This window comes from Notamacropus eugenii, chromosome 2 (assembly GCF_028372415.1).
Source record: "Notamacropus eugenii isolate mMacEug1 chromosome 2, mMacEug1.pri_v2, whole genome shotgun sequence".
In the NCBI taxonomy this organism is placed as follows: domain Eukaryota; kingdom Metazoa; phylum Chordata; class Mammalia; order Diprotodontia; family Macropodidae; genus Notamacropus; species Notamacropus eugenii.
Window position 1 is genome coordinate 129,849,379 of NC_092873.1, and position 15,995 is coordinate 129,865,373.

The following is a 15,995-nucleotide window of genomic DNA, read 5'->3' on the forward strand; positions in this document are numbered from 1 at the left end:
CCCTTAGGTGTGCTATAGCTTCAACCTCCTATTTTTCAATTTATTTATTTATTTATTTTGGTTTTCAACATTCACTTCCACAACATTTTGAATTCCAAATTTTCTCCCCATCTCTCCCCTCCCCCCACCCCATGAGGGCATGCATTCTGATGATCACTTCTCCCAGTCTGCCCTCCATTCTATCACCCTAACTCCCTTCTCTTTTCCCTTCTACTTTCCTGTAAGGTAAGCTAGATTTCTCTACCCCATTGCCTGTGTTCTTAATTCCCAGCTGGATGTGAAAACAATTTTTAACATTTGTTTTTTTAAAACTTTGAGTTCCAAATTCTCTCCCTCCCTCCCTACCCTCCCTCATTGACAGGGCAATTCAATATAGGTTGTACAACATTGTACAATTCAATATAGGCTGTATAGTCTTGTAAAAGTCATGCAAAACACTTCCATTATAGTCATGTTGTGAAAGACTAACTATATTTCCCTCCTTTCTATTCTGCACCTGTTTCTTCTATTCTCTCCTTTCACCCTGCCCCCCCTAAAAATGTTTGCCTCTGAATACCCCTCCCCAATCTGTCCTCCCTTCTATGATCCCTGCCTGCCTCTCCTTCCCCCTTACTTTCCTGGAACATAAGAGAGATTTCTGTTTCCAATTGAGTATGCATATTATTCCCACCTAAAGCCAAATCCAGTGAGAATAAGGTTCACTCATTCCCTCTCAACTCAACCCTCTTCCCCTCCACTGTAAAAGTTTTTTCTTTCCTCTTTTATGTGAGATAATTTACCCCATTCTACAACTCCCTTTCTCTTCTCTCAGTACATTCCCCTCTCACCCTTTAATTTTATTTTTTTTAGATATCATTTCTTCATATTCAACTCACTGTGTACCTTCTGTTTATATATATTCCCTTCTACTACCCAAAGACTGAGAAAGGTCTCATGAGTTACAAATATCATCTTTCCATGTAGGAGTGTAAAGAGTTCAACTTTAATAAGTCCCCTATGATTTCTCTTTCCTGCTTTCATGCTTCTTTTGAGTCTTGTATTTGAAAGTAACTTTTTCTATTTAGCTCTGGCTTCTCAAGAATGTATTAAATTCCTCTATGTCACTGAATATCAATTTCTCCTCTTCATTGATTATACTAACTTTTGCTAGTTAGGAGATTCTTGGTTTTAATCCTAGCTCCTTTGACCTCCAGAATATCACATTTCAAGCCTTCCAATGCTTTTTTAAAAATGGGATTCCTAAGGAGTCCTGAATTTGCTCTTATTCGATTGGTCCAGTCTGTCCTCAGCTCTCAGCAATGTTGCTATCAGTGCCTGTTTTCACAAGGGCAGTGAAAAATCTTCATACTTTTTGAAATTCACTAGGTTAATGGCTGGTTAGCATTTGTGAGGGAGAGGGAGAAAAGAGGCAGAAGCTCTCTCCTTTATCCTCCCACACCCAGCAATTGTTTTTCAGGGGCTTGGTTGGAGCTGTTCCTACCACTAGATTGGTCCAACATTGCAATAGTAGATTTAGAATTGGCTTGTCCTTTCTGACTTATTGTCTTCAGCCAATCCACTTCCTATGTAGTCATTTCACTTCATTCAAAGGCTTTCAGTCCTGAATAGGTTAAAGACTTGTCTTGTACCTTGTTTATTGTTTTTAATTAATTCAATACAGGTATTTTCATTTGATAAAGGTATTAAGGTAAGAGAATCTTACTAATTTATTAACTACTTTAATTCATTAATTATTGATTTAATACATTAGCTATTTTGTAACAAATTGCTACTAATGGCAGATTGTTAGTAATTATTGAATAAAAAGTCTTCCAGTGATTTGGAAAATCTTTGGGAGTCTTAGAAATAGTTTTTAATGGAAATGATGAAGATAAGGAGAAATAAATTTATAAGTATGCTTTTTAATGATTGCACAAAATTTCTCCTAGAGATCAGTTGTACTAATTTTTTTCCCCTATGAACTCCCAAAGCATAATATCCAACAGTCTATAGTTATCAAAAGAACCAGAATTTAATTTGCTCCAATAAATTGCTGTAAAGACTCATGCTAAATATGCCTATGTCCAACTTTACCTTTAAAATAAAAAAAATTGAGTTTCTAACGTGACACATACATACATATATACACATACACTTGCACATACATACATACATAAAGATGTACGTGAATACACACACACACATACACACACACTCAAAAGTAGCTCAATTTGATATAACTGGTTATATCAGGGAGAAGTTCTTAGTCTAAGCACATTCGGAAGCTTAGTAGTAAATTATTAAAAGTTAAGTGTTTCTGTTAAGTCTCATTAAAAAGGCATCTCTATATACTAAATATCTATCTACCATATATTGAGTGTTGTTAATCTCTTTCTTCCCTTTATGAATAGGGCTTTTTCTCAACCAGACCACATGGTGGAAAGAAAGGTGGGTGTGGAATCAAGAAGGTCTATGTTTAAGTTTGGTCTCAGACACTTAATAGCTTGTGTGACCCTGGCTAGTTACTTAATCTCTATCTGCCTGAGTTTCCTCAACTGTAGATAGCGGCACCTACCCCCCAGTGTTGTTGTTTAGACCAGATGATATAATATTTGTATAGCGCTGCTCAAACCTTAAAGTGCTATATAAATGCTATTATTATCATTAAAATAAGTAATATATTATACAAAGATATGTGTTTGGTAATTCCAAATAAATATGGTGCTCCAACATACACAATACAGCTAATGATGCCTGTAGAATCAGAGAAGTATTTTACAGTGATATTGTATTGTAGTATTAATAAAAAAAAAAGTGATCAGTTAATGAAATAGATCGATGTCGTGGTAAGGAGATACCTGGACTCAGGAAGATTTGGTTAAAATTCCACCTCTGATAACTCTTAAACTGTATGATCTGGGGTGAGTTACTTGACCTCTCCAAACCTTAGGCAAATCTCTAATATTTACCTACTGAGGTATTGTTCTGAGCCAGTGGAAGGGTTTCCACATAGATGAAATTCCAGATCTTGATTTATTCAGATAATGATGTAACTGTTAACTAAGTTAATGACCATTAGCTTCACAAAATAAATTACAAAACTGTTGGAATGGTCTAAACAAAAACAGCTGTAGCATTTGAAGACAGTCATTTTTTGCTCACCTGAGCAGAGTGATGAGATTTTGAATCTTTCTTCTGTATGGGAGGATTTCCGTCTACAGCCATTTCAATCATACAGTCACCTCTAGTACTGCCAAAAGGCAACATATAGCTAGAAGTAAAAACAAAGATTCTCATTATCTCTTGTGTTACTTACAGGAACATATGGTAATAACAAAATCAATCCAACACAATTCATTTAATGACTACCATGGGCAAGACACTTTGCTGGGCCGTGGGGATGAATGATAAAAGAAAACGAAACAAAACAAAAACAGTCTCCGCCCTCCAGGAGCTTACTGTCTACTGGGGAATTCTTATCACATCACTCATAATAACATCTCCTTGAGTGAGGAAAAACTTCAGCCTGGAACATAATGCTGGAAGATGTTTCTCAAGGGAATATGTAAACATTTTTAGGACAAGTAAAAGATATAAGTTTTCTAACATGATATTTATCCTTTCCTTTTCTACTGTCTCTGATTTCATCCCTTGAAATGTTTACTGAAAGAAAAAAAACCCTACAACTTTACATGTGTGAGTGGCTATTGATGAATTGTAAGTGTTAACTGTGGTTGGCATATGGTCTCCCTTGAGTAGGTGATTGTTGGACAAGTAACATCAATGTTGAATAATGCTAAACTCCCTGGGTAGAAATTTCCCCTTCCAGGCCTATGGGGGAAATAGGAATAGAATATGAAATGAAAGACAGCATACCTCTGAGCCTTGAGATTATACTGTGATACAGTTATCACTACTTAGGAAGCATGTCATTAATGTACTGTCTGGTACTGAGACTCAGAGATAAAGAAGAATAAAAGGTTAAGGGAGTTAGTAAAGATTAGAAATAGTCTACAAAAATAATCAAATATTTTTCAGTTTTTTCAAATGCTGGAGCCTAGTAGAAATATAATAATATGCATTTAAAAAAAATCTAATATGCATTTAAGAAAAAATATGTAGCACAAAGGACTGTCAGCCCACCTAACCCTTGACCCCCACTAGTTGGCATCTTCTATAAATATAAACAACTTTTAATTTCAGGGGAATTTGTCTTTATTATCATGTCATCTAGATTTCTGAAGTTATCTAAAATAAAAAATTTTCCCCCATCTTATATTTGCATTTTTTCCACCACAGGTTTATTGTTCTATCATATCCCTCCTAAACTTCATTCTGATTGTTTTTAACAACAGATTCAGCTGACCAAAGACTATTTTGAATTTGATCGACATTTAGACAACACACCTCCTTCTGAATTGACATCATCTGTAAATAATGCATACGTGCTTAAATTCAGTTCACTGGTAAAAAATATGTCAAACATCATAGAAGGCTAGGATTGGTCTCTGAAGAAAAATTCTACTTGTCATATTTACCAGATTTGTTCATAACACCTCCCTGAAAGTGATTTTCAATCTCTTGTACTTGTGTCCTATTGAATAGAGAGGTGGACTTGGAGTCAAGAAGGTCTGAGTTTCAATATTTGGAAATTTTTTTCCCCTCTCCCTATGGGCAGGCTACCCATTTTGTGGGATAGTTTAGAAATCTAATCTCTGATCCAATTAGATAGACTTTTACACATGTAGCTAGATTTTATACCCTTGCAGTTATTTGTAATGCACACAAGAAAGGCAGTCTGGGGCACTGGTTATTCCTTTTTTGAAACTTTATTAATTGTGTTACTCGGGACAAGTCACAAACTTTCAGAGCTTCAGTTTATTCATCTATATAGGGAGGACAATAATAGCCCCTATCTTACAACACTTCTGTGAAGTTAAAATGAGATAATGTATGTAAAGTCCTTTCTAAATCTGAAAGTACTAAGGAATCATTATAACTACTGTGAATAATAGCATGAATAATGAAGGAGAAGGAGGGAAATAAGAATTTATTAAGGTCTTACTACTTGCCAGGCATGTATTAAGCATTGTAGAAATATTGATCTTCACAGCAACCCCAGGAAGTAGGTGCTATTATCCCTATTTTATCATTTAAGAAATAGAGGCAAACAGAGGTTAAGTGATTTGTCCAGGGTCATGTAGCTAATAAGTGTCTGAGGCTTAATTTGAACACAAGTCTTTACTTTTGGCCAGAGGTCTAACTGTTGTGATATCATTCCACATTAAGTAGATTGTTAGTTTGTATATATATATATATATGTATATATATGTATATATCTACATATATATAATATATATTTTAGTTATCTATAAAAAACTATATATATAGTGTGTGTAGTATGTGTACATGTGTACACACATACATACACATGTATATATATATTCACACATTTGTTTATTTATTTATTTAGATAGTATTAACAGACCCAGATTGACCTAGAAGGAAAAGTGTATAATCCTATGTATGACCCAAGAGGGTACAAAGAATTTCTTAATGTGGTAGTTCCAAAGAGCTGAAGAAGCAAGTGGCAACATGGGCAGAGTGCTGGATTTGGAGTTAGGGAATACCTGAGATGAAAACCTGCTTCAATCACTCATTAGCTGTTTGACCCTGGGCATGTCATCAAATCTCTCCCAAATGCAGCTTCTTCACTTGTGAAATGAGCAGATTGGACTTGATAGTCTTCAAGATCCTTTCTAGATCTTGTCACCTATAATTCTATGAGTTCAGTGGGATCAATAAATATAGAGAAGAGAGCTGGAGTTGTGAAATGATGAGTAAGGTGGAGGTGATGAGGTCAGAGGAAACCTTGTAGGCACATTAAAGTGTCATAGAGAAGGTCTATCTCAAGACAGGGTTCTTTTTTTACTGTTGGCAACCTGCTGACTGTATAGCCTCCTACCCAAACTGCAATGATGCTGCATGGATTCATACATAAGTAGTCATTTTGTAACGTTAGGCAATGGGAAGAAAAAAGTGAGCATCTATCTCCACCTATGAGATGTCAGATTGTGGTCAAAGGTTCTGAAAGATTGCAAGGTGTTTTGGTGAGTAAGCATGAATAAGGATCACAGTGAAAGGATAGATTTTGAGATATTCCATTGAGAGGATACTAAGAATCATGTAGTTACAAGAACACTGACAAATATTTATTGGTATTATTAAAATGTGATATTGTTCAGACACCAAATAAGGAGTTGAGAGTTGTTATGCTATTGAAGGAGCTGAACTAAATCCACATATAATTATATAATTATAAATGCATTTTACAGATAAGTAAACTAAGACTTGGAATTGATTTACTATGAAAAGAGATATAAAAACTTCACCAAAGATGTTCTTCAGAAGGAAGAAGAAAGGTGGAGGAACAAGCATTTGTTAGAGTGCCAGGCACTGTGATAAATACCTTGAGCAGAAAAGGAGATGGTCCTGAGTTCTATTTTTCTAAATTCTTTTCATTGCCTATGATATTGACTTTCTAGATAGCAAAATTTATGAAGAATGTACATTTTCAAATGTGGGAAGATTAATTTCTCTGTTATTTTGTGCTAATGTGGCTATTGCACTGACATAACTGAGTGACCTTAAGAGTTCTATTTAAGATCACACATTGGTTGTCATCATTCTTCTCTCCGAAATAGTTGATGAGAATTACATTTCCGTAAGCATCAGATTGTAGGGTTTTGTTTATCTCAGCCAAACTATCACTTTTTTTTATTTTATGGGATCATTTAATCCATTCACATTTAAAATAATGAGAGTGAAGTGTATGTTTTCCTCTATCTCTAATATTAGTTTTTTTCAAGTTATGATTTTTTGCTTCTTCAGTTACTTTTTCTCAATCTCTTTTTAAGGTGACTGTATTCCCACTAGCACTCTTCCTCTCACCTCTTAACTCCTCAACTTTCATCTTTTGGATGTTTCCCTTTGGAATTTTGTTTATTAGTTCACTTTTCTCTCCTGCTTTTATCTGGTTATATAATTCTTCCCACACTCCCATCTTTTCCCCATCTCTGTCAGTCAAATAGATTTCCCTTTCTTCTTCTTCCCTTCAACTAGTCCTATTTAGGAATGAATCCTGTTTATTAGTTTTAAAAAATTCATATTTTTTTGTGTGCTCCTTTCCATAAAGGATTCCTCTTGTCCTCTTGGATATCCATCCTCTCTGCCTACTCTAGACCTTTATTCTGAGTCACAGCAGTTATTTATATATAAATTTAGAGTCACTGTGGAGGTCAGCTCCTTGACATTGTTTAGACAGTTCATGCTAGATCCTAGCATAGAGGGAGAAATGCTTCCTAACACAGCTTCTGGTCACCTAAAAGCATAAAAACATCCTAGCTTCAGACAACTGGGCTACTTACATCTGGTATAGTTCTGAAGACCATGTAAAACATGATGCCCTTCACCATATCCTTTCCTGTTGACCAGACATGTTTCCATATGGAAATGAGAGGAGCTAAAAGCTCTTATTGCCGTGTTAGGTCCAAGCAAACGTGCTTAATAACTTTTGAGTGTCTCATTTCCTGCTAAGCTCAAATCTGAACTAAGAGTGCTGGCATTAGAATCACCTCCAATGGGAGCATTATAATTCAACGAAAGAGTCAACACGGTTTAAAAGTACAGTACACATTCAGAGTTATCTCTGACTTGTGAAAATAAAAATGGAAACAATAACAACCTATTAGAAAGTAAACCTGTTAGATTTCTCCGAGGAAGAACATTGCTTCGATGACTTTAGAAGGGGACATGTGGTAAGAAACAACTGAACTGGTTCCTACTTGGTCAAAGGCTCATTTATCTCCCTCATTTTCAAGTTAAAGCAAATGATCCTAATGAGGCTGAACAGCTCTAAATAATTCTTTCCTTTTGGCAGTCCCAGCTCAACCATTTCAAATGGGCAGATTTTTCCATCTGGATTCCCATAGCTACAAACATAAAAGCATTTATATATGCCATTAATGAGATTATTCTGAAGCTTGTCAGGTATAATGGCATAACTTTAAAGTGGCAATAACAGAGGTGCATACTTGAAATAGTAAGTGAGTTTCTTTTCAAGAGGTCTGAAAATTCCAGAGCTCTGTTTTCCTAAATTCTTTTCATTGTCTTTAAGACTGAATTTTTTAGAGAGCAAAATGGTAAAGAATCTGTACTTTTAATGTGGAAGGTTTCATTTCTTTGGGTTTTGTGGTGAGTCAGGTTTATTTTGTGCTAATAGCATTTCGATCTATCACCATCATGTTGTGTGTGTGTGTGTGTGTGTGTGTGTGTGTGCATGTGTGTGTGTGTGTGTGTGAGATCTCTTTCAAATTCAGATAAAGTTGAATGTTTGCCTTCTCGAAAAAGATGTGGCAGAGATAGGAAGTACACTATTCCCAATTCCCTTCTCCCTGTTTCCAAAGTATTCATTCTTGATGTATCAGATCTGGAAGTCAGAGGACTCATTGATGTACCATCTCTAGATGGAATGATTTTCAGAGATCTTGTAGGCCAGTAGCAGGAGGGTACATTCAGTGTTGTTCTCACATAATTACAGGAGCCTGATAGCTCTGAAGCGGTGCTGGAACAATGATAGCTGTGTCACAAATGCAGCTTGTAGGGGATTTTACAAGACTGATGATCATACTATATGTAGGTGCAAAACATAAATGTTCATTTCCCTTGTCAACAGGCTTGGCTATTCTACAACTAATAATGGCATCTTGTCTGTTGTGGATTTTGGATAAAATCAACAATAAACACAGGGCTTACAAATAGGTTTATATCCTCTTAATGTGTGAGAACTTTTTGTAGAAAGATCCCCTCATGCCTAGTCTTTCTCTGTGCCCCTCCCCACCAAGTTTGTTAAAGTGATTAGTTGCAATGTGTTCAGTAATGGGATTAATCTCTCAATGACTGTTGATCGAATTGCTAATACATAATGAACTACTTTAGCTTTTACCAAATAGGACTCTCCTGCTCTGACATAACTGGTGGGTATATAGGCATTAGGAATGGATTAGGCTAGTCTTGGAACTGTTATTAAAAGGGATCTTTTTAAGCCAGCATTAAGATGGAGACATTTTAAATTCAAATGTTAGCAGATATAATCTCCTTGTTCAAGCAAATGTTTTACCTTATACTGTGACAGTTCGGCAGGAGGAGAGCAGACCAGAAATATCACAAGCAGCAAATTCATGGTCACCAGATGGCAGTCAAGTTACACGGCAAAGAGAATGGTTTACCCATAGCACTGGACAGCTCCTATGAGTCACTGGGAAGTCTATCTTAAAATGTAATTGATAGTGGGATTGTTTTATCTCCCCATTTATAACAAGGAGAATATAATAAAATGTTTTAAACTGATTACGCATGCAACAATATGGATGAAGATGTCTGAGGAAGTGCAGTTTTCCTAACTGACATATGCATGCGATGCAATCAGGGGAAAAGGAAAATTTACAACTGTATAAATGTTGTTAAAATACTTTAGGGTTCTTATACCATTAGCAACAGTCGCATTTCTGGGGTCACTGTCCACTGGCATCTGCAACATTTAAATGTCAAAACAATGTGAAAAAGGTCAAGACAAGACCTGGAGTCTCTGCTTAAAAACAACAATCAGAAAACTGTAATAACTGGTTGTTTATTCCTGATGACATGATCACTGGTCTGAGATTGTTTTACCTTCTGGGAGACAGAAGAGGCCAAGCCCACTTACTAACAAATCACAGAGGAAAACTAGCTGCTCTACCTGAGAAAAATCTGCTTTTTAAAGAACAGCAAGGAAGACCATGTAACATTGAATTCCCAGCTTCATTTACACCCTTGATTAACCAGAGCAGTTGTCAAGGGAACATCTAACCAGCTGTCGAGCCATATAGGACATTTTTCAAGAACAGAAATTTTACTTTTGACTGCACATTTTTAATTCACAAGTGTTGGGATCCATAGTATATGCTATAGATATTTAACAGTCTCCTAGTAGTGTCTCTCAAGACCTAGCCATGATCAATTTTTTTAAAAAAATGCTTTCCCCTAAAGTTTTCCTCTTCCAATAAATATACTCCCATACTGGTTGTCAAAATTAAATAAACATGGGGGTTTTCTCTCAGAATGTTGCTACTGTCAAACCTCTTGGGTAACTTTAACCTTTCTGAGTGCAATGGGCATTGGGGAGAACTCTGAGCATTTAGGGGCAGGATTGAAGAATTCACTTAGCAGAAGGGCATTCATAAAACATATAAAGCTAGTGCCCCTTCTTTCAAATGACCTTGCAACCAGTTTATATTTATTTACTTTATCTGTATTTATTCTCTTTACATTTATTGTTTCTGTGTATTTATGGCACTCTCTCCCATTAGGATGTAAACATGAATTGTTTAATTCTTTGTATTTATGTGGCTGGCATCTAGCACAGGGCCTTATATATAATAAAAGAATAAAATCACTATACAAACTATATGAAACCTCTGTACCAATCTATATAAAAATAACTAGCATTTATATAGCATTTTAAGTTTTACAGCTTTCTATGTAATATTTCTTGTGATCCTCACAACTAACTTTTTGAAGTAGGTGCTATTACTGTTTACATTTTGTAGATAAGAAAACTGATGCTGACACATTAAGTAACTTGCCCAGGGTGAAAGTTAAAAAAATATATAAAATAGTTCATATTTTATATATAGTTTATAAAACATAATTATACACACACACACACACACACACACACATATATATAAATAGTCTAAGGCTAGATTTGAACTCAAGTCTTTTTGACTCCAAATCCAATACTCTATCCACTGAAGTCATCTAGGCTGTCTATATAGTTGGGTAGATTACTTGGTGGTAAGTCCTGGGTGATAGAGCAGCACCCACAGAATATTTTGAGGGAACATTTCATTCTTAATATATGTTACAGGATTTGGATGCTTTATTCCCTCCTTCAATTTCAATATTTATTTCTTAGCTCATTTCATTCTGTGGGGAAAATAAAATCTGAGTGATTTATTTAGATCATGTTTTTCTTTAAAGTATGGGCATAACTATGTCTTCTGCATCTTAATCTTTCAGTGTTTTTGTTTTATTTGTTTCCAATGTAATCTCTTCTATAATCAGTCAGAGCTCAGTAGTTAGACAATATTCATCTTTCTTCTCTCTCTTCCATCACAGATACACATCTTGAGAGGCTGGGAAGGTTATTGAGCTAAAAGACCAAAAAGAAAATCCAGCTTGACATGAAATGCAGAGTCTAAAAGGCACAGCCACAATTTCTAACCCAGTACTTGGCACATAGTAGATGCATGATACAACCTTGTTGATTGATTAATTGGCAGTTGATCTTTGGAAGAAGGCTACACATACTTATTAGGATTTGATGCTATCCTGCAGCTAGTAGGGGTTGCCTCTCTTGTGGAAGATGTAAGAATAAACAGAATCTCTCCTGCCTTCTTCTCCCCCTTAAAAGAAAATATTTTCTTTTTGAAATAGTGGAATTTATGAAGCGTATTATATTAAAAGCATTGCCTTCAAGTAACTTGTGATATGTCTTGAGAAACTACAGGGAAATATTTTATGTCTAAGAGTTTTGTTAGAATTGGCTGAACTTAAATAACATTTATTAAGTGCTTACTGTGAACCAGGTCCACTGTTGGGTGATAGGGATATAAAGACAATAACAAAACAGTCCCTCCCTTCAAGGAGCTTACACTGTGCTGCTGGAAAACAATATGTACACAAATAAGTAAATACAAAATACATGTAATACTTTCATTGGACTACCTCACCAGAAGGCAGTGGGTTCTAGGATGTTAGTTCCTATATGGATATGAAGTCCTAACAATTCAGAGATCCCTGCTAGTGAACTTTCCATGAAAAGTTAACCAATTCACACAATTTACTTAAAGAAAAAGCATTTGTCAAGATACCATGGTAGGAACAGTAGCTACAGACTGCTAGGTGGCATCGATCACTGGATGTGGAGAAAGGAAGATTGGAGTACAAATCCAGTCTGAGATACTAACTGTGTGACCTAGGTAAGTCACTTAACTTAGTTTCCTCAACTGTAAAATGGGGATAAAAGTAACACCTACTTAGCAGGCTTGTTGTGAGGAACAAATAAGATAACATTTGTGAAGCACTTAGCACAATGCCTGGTACACAACAGGCACTTAACAAATGCTTATTCCCTTCCTTCCTACAAAACATTTCCCCCACATACCTGGGGAACAATCTCCCATAAATATCCAGAGTCTGTGGGAAAAGTGGGCACAAACTTTGGAAGTTGTAGTGAGACATGCATGTAGGGAAAACATGGCCAAGGCAATTTTCATTTCTGGTATTGAAGGACTTCAATGCTCTCTCTCTGCTTAAGGAATCCTCCTATGGCTCACCTCTTGATTTCCAGGGCCAATTCTCCCTCGAATCTATGGTAAGATTTTTTTTTTCTGTTTCCAGGGACCATGATCCTTGAAGTTGTTTCCTTTCTCTGTAATTTTGTCTGTCTATAAAATGTATTTCTGTTTAATTGCTGGCTCTTGCCTGGACCCTCCTAAACTCACAAACTCTTCAGTTGCTGGAGGAGATGGAATTAATTCCATTCTATCCCCTTGCTGCCATCTCATGTAGGCACAGGGGTCACATTCCACAAGGCTGCTTCTTAACCTGGACTGGCTCAAATTCTTGAAAACTCTGTCAACTAATTCCAGGCCCAGGAGCCTTGGCTATTTAAAGGACTCTTTGGCTGTGATGATTTTCTAATTATCAATTCAAAGCTCCTATTGAAACCCAATCAGGGTCTTTATAGGTGGCACATAATGTACCTTTATTTTTTACAATTAGTACAATGGCCTCTTATCCTATTACATCCGTTATTTTCACTTTAATTTCTTTGACTTTATCAACTGTAAAAATGAGGGTGGGACAGACTGCAAAGAAATTCATCAAAAACAATTTCACTGGAGAAAGAAATGGCAAACCTTTCCAGTATCCTTGCCAAGAAAACCCCATGGACAGCTAGGTGGTTCAGTAGATAGAGAGAGAGCACTGTGCCTGGAGTCAGCGACTCCAAGTAATTCTCACATCAGATTGGAGGTTACATAGCACAGTGGAAAAAAGAGTTGGATTTGCTGTTAGAGGAGTTGGGTTCAAATCGTAATTCTGCTATCTCCTATTGTAAGAGGGCACAATGGATAGAGGGCTGGGCCTGAAGTCAGTAAGACCCAAGTTCAAATCCAGTCTTACACACTCTAGTTGTGTGACCCTGGACAAGTCACTTAACTTTTGTTTGCTTTAATCCACTGGGGAAGTTAATGGCAAACCACTCTAGTGTTTTTGCCAAGAAAATCTCATAGACAGTATTGGCATGTTGCGGCTCAGTGGGTCAAGAAGAGTTGGACATAACTATATGACTGAGCAACAACAGTAAAGAACAACTGTTCACCATCCTAATATGCAAAATAAATACTAAATAATTTGGATATGGGGAGCACTAAGAACTAGGGTAGTCAGGATAAATTTCTCAAGGTAGGTTGTGCTTTAGCTAAGCCTTGAAGAAAGCTAGGGTTCACAAGTGGTGGAGGTGAGGGGAGAGAATATTTTTGACACAGAGGGATATGTTTGCCAAGACACAGAGATGAAAGACAATGTCCTATGTGGGGAAAATCAAGTATGCTATTTGGTAGGAAGATAGTATTGTGTTTTTTCTGATTATTAATACAGGTCAGGTACCCAATTTGATTTCATCTAGAGTCTAAAAATATATTGCATTAATAGAAGTGTTCTGACTCACCTAGAATCAGTCCCCTACCCTGAGGGGTTTGGGGATATCTGTCTTCTAGTACCATTAGCTCCCATCTTCATCCTCAACCCAAATTATTTAGTATTCGATTTCCATTTACCTATTTACATCATTAGCTTTTATAAAGACATATTTACTTGGGAGTACACTGTCCCTTTTCCCACCTCAGTTTCTGAGGAAAGCATGCTCAGCTTTAGCTTACTTCTTATGTAACGTTGGTTCCACCAAATTCTATGCCAAATGCAGCCTGACAGGTGGATGAGTCAGTCTCATCTGGGCTGCTTAAAAAACAAGGATGTTAGGATGACTGAATATTTCAATATTCTCTCTCTGGACCTTTCAAAACCTATAAGGTTGGAGCCTCCAATTTTTTCACCTAAAAAATGAAAAACAACCAATGCAGAGGCCAAGAACTAAGGATAATTTTTTCATGGAGCAAAATGGGAGTCTTGCAGTGCTTCTCACTAAACTCCATCAGCGAAGAAGTCCAACTGTGAACAAAATACTCAAGGGGAAAAAATGGCTGAGGTTTTGGCTTTGCGAAGGTAGCTCCAGTTCCATTTCTACAAGTGATATAAATCAAGAGGCTGTGATTTTACCACATGGTTAGCCAACCAGCACCGGTTACCCAATATATATGCATTCTACAAAGTCTTTCCAAGGCCCTTGCATTACATGCCATCAGGAGGATGCTGAAAGCAGGCTTCCAGGCTCTACCACTTGAAGAGACACTATCAGAGGTTGCCTTTGTATGTGCTAGTTTCCCGTTTCAGAAAGAAGACAACATATCTATGCCTATGAAATATCAAAAGCAAGGTTCAATTCAACTAACATTAATTAAACATTTGATATATACAAAGCATTGTGTTAGGTGCTAAAGATACAAAGATATACCTGAAAAATATCCAAGGCATTTTACACTTCACTGAGTGGATAAACACAAAAACAGATAAATGCAATATGATTTGAGAAGGGATAGGGCACTGATGATTAGAGGGATAATGAAAGACTTTGGGCTGGAAGTGGAACTTGAGCTGATCCTTCCAGAAAGCTAAGGAGGTGAAGGGAGAATGTACCAGCATAATAAGGATTATTCTGTGCAAACACATGAAAGTAATAAATGCAGCAGCAAATTCTTTGAACAGTGAATAAGCCAGTTTGTCTGAAACACTGAACGCATGAAAAGGAATTGTATGAAATACCTCTGGAAATATAGGCTGAAGTCAGAGCTTTAGGACTTTAGATACCTAAGCTGGGCAATTTGTATTTTATCTCAGAAGCAATAGGGAACCATTGAACATTCTTTACCAGGAGAATGACAAGGTCAGAACTGTGCTTATGAAGATTATTTTGGTAATTATGTGAAGAATATAATATATTCACTACTCTGAAAGGTTAAAATCTCATATTGGCTCCAAGTAATCCTCATATCAGATTGGAGGCTGCATAGATAGCACAGTAGAAAACGAGTTGGATTTGCAGTAAGAGAACCTCAGTTCAAATTCTAGTTCTTCTACTTCTTGTAGTAAGAGACAACTAAAGGGCACCAAGGATAGAGGGCTGGGTCTGGTGTCAGGAAGATCTGATTTGAAATTCAGACTCAGATACTATCTAGTGACCATAGCAAGTCACTTATTTTCTGTCTGCCTCAGTTCTCACAAGTATAAAATGGGGACAATAGTAGTATCTACCTCCCAGGACTGTTGCGAGAATGAGCTATGATACAGAAGTACAACACTTAGCATAGTTCCTGGCACATAATAAGCACTCAATAATACTTATTCCCTCTCCTTCCTACATGGACTAGAATAAGTCACTTCACCGTCTGGGACTCAGTTCCTTAATCTTTAAAATGAGAAGGTTTGACTAGGACCTTTAGGGTGATGAATTTGTGATTCAATGAATTCCCTTGAGTTTGTCTCCTCAGTACCATCCCTTTTACTCTCCTTGGCTAAACTACGAATCACTTCTTTAAAATGCACAACTGGGAGAAGACTGTATTCAGCCTATGACATGAAAAGTAAAGAATTTAAAAATCTATGTAAGCAGAAACTATAAGAGCAGAAATTGAAGGTTGTGGGTATATTTCTTGTTAATTTTTCCCTTGAAATAAAGAGACCCGATTCAATGTATGAAATGAGTTTGGAAGTGAAAATAAGTGAATACAGTGAAA

At 36.5% G+C, this 15,995-nt stretch overlaps 1 protein-coding gene across 1 annotated transcript in view; it reads right to left on the reverse strand.

Moving 5' to 3' along the window:
- The window catches only part of EYS (eyes shut homolog), a 435,270-nt gene that overhangs the window by 286,821 nt on the left and 132,454 nt on the right, over positions 1-15,995 (reverse strand). Inside the window, exon 4 of the mRNA XM_072642558.1 lies at positions 3,142-3,250. Within this exon, the coding sequence (XP_072498659.1) occupies positions 3,142-3,250 (109 nt within the window). The remainder of the gene's footprint in view (positions 1-3,141; positions 3,251-15,995) is intronic.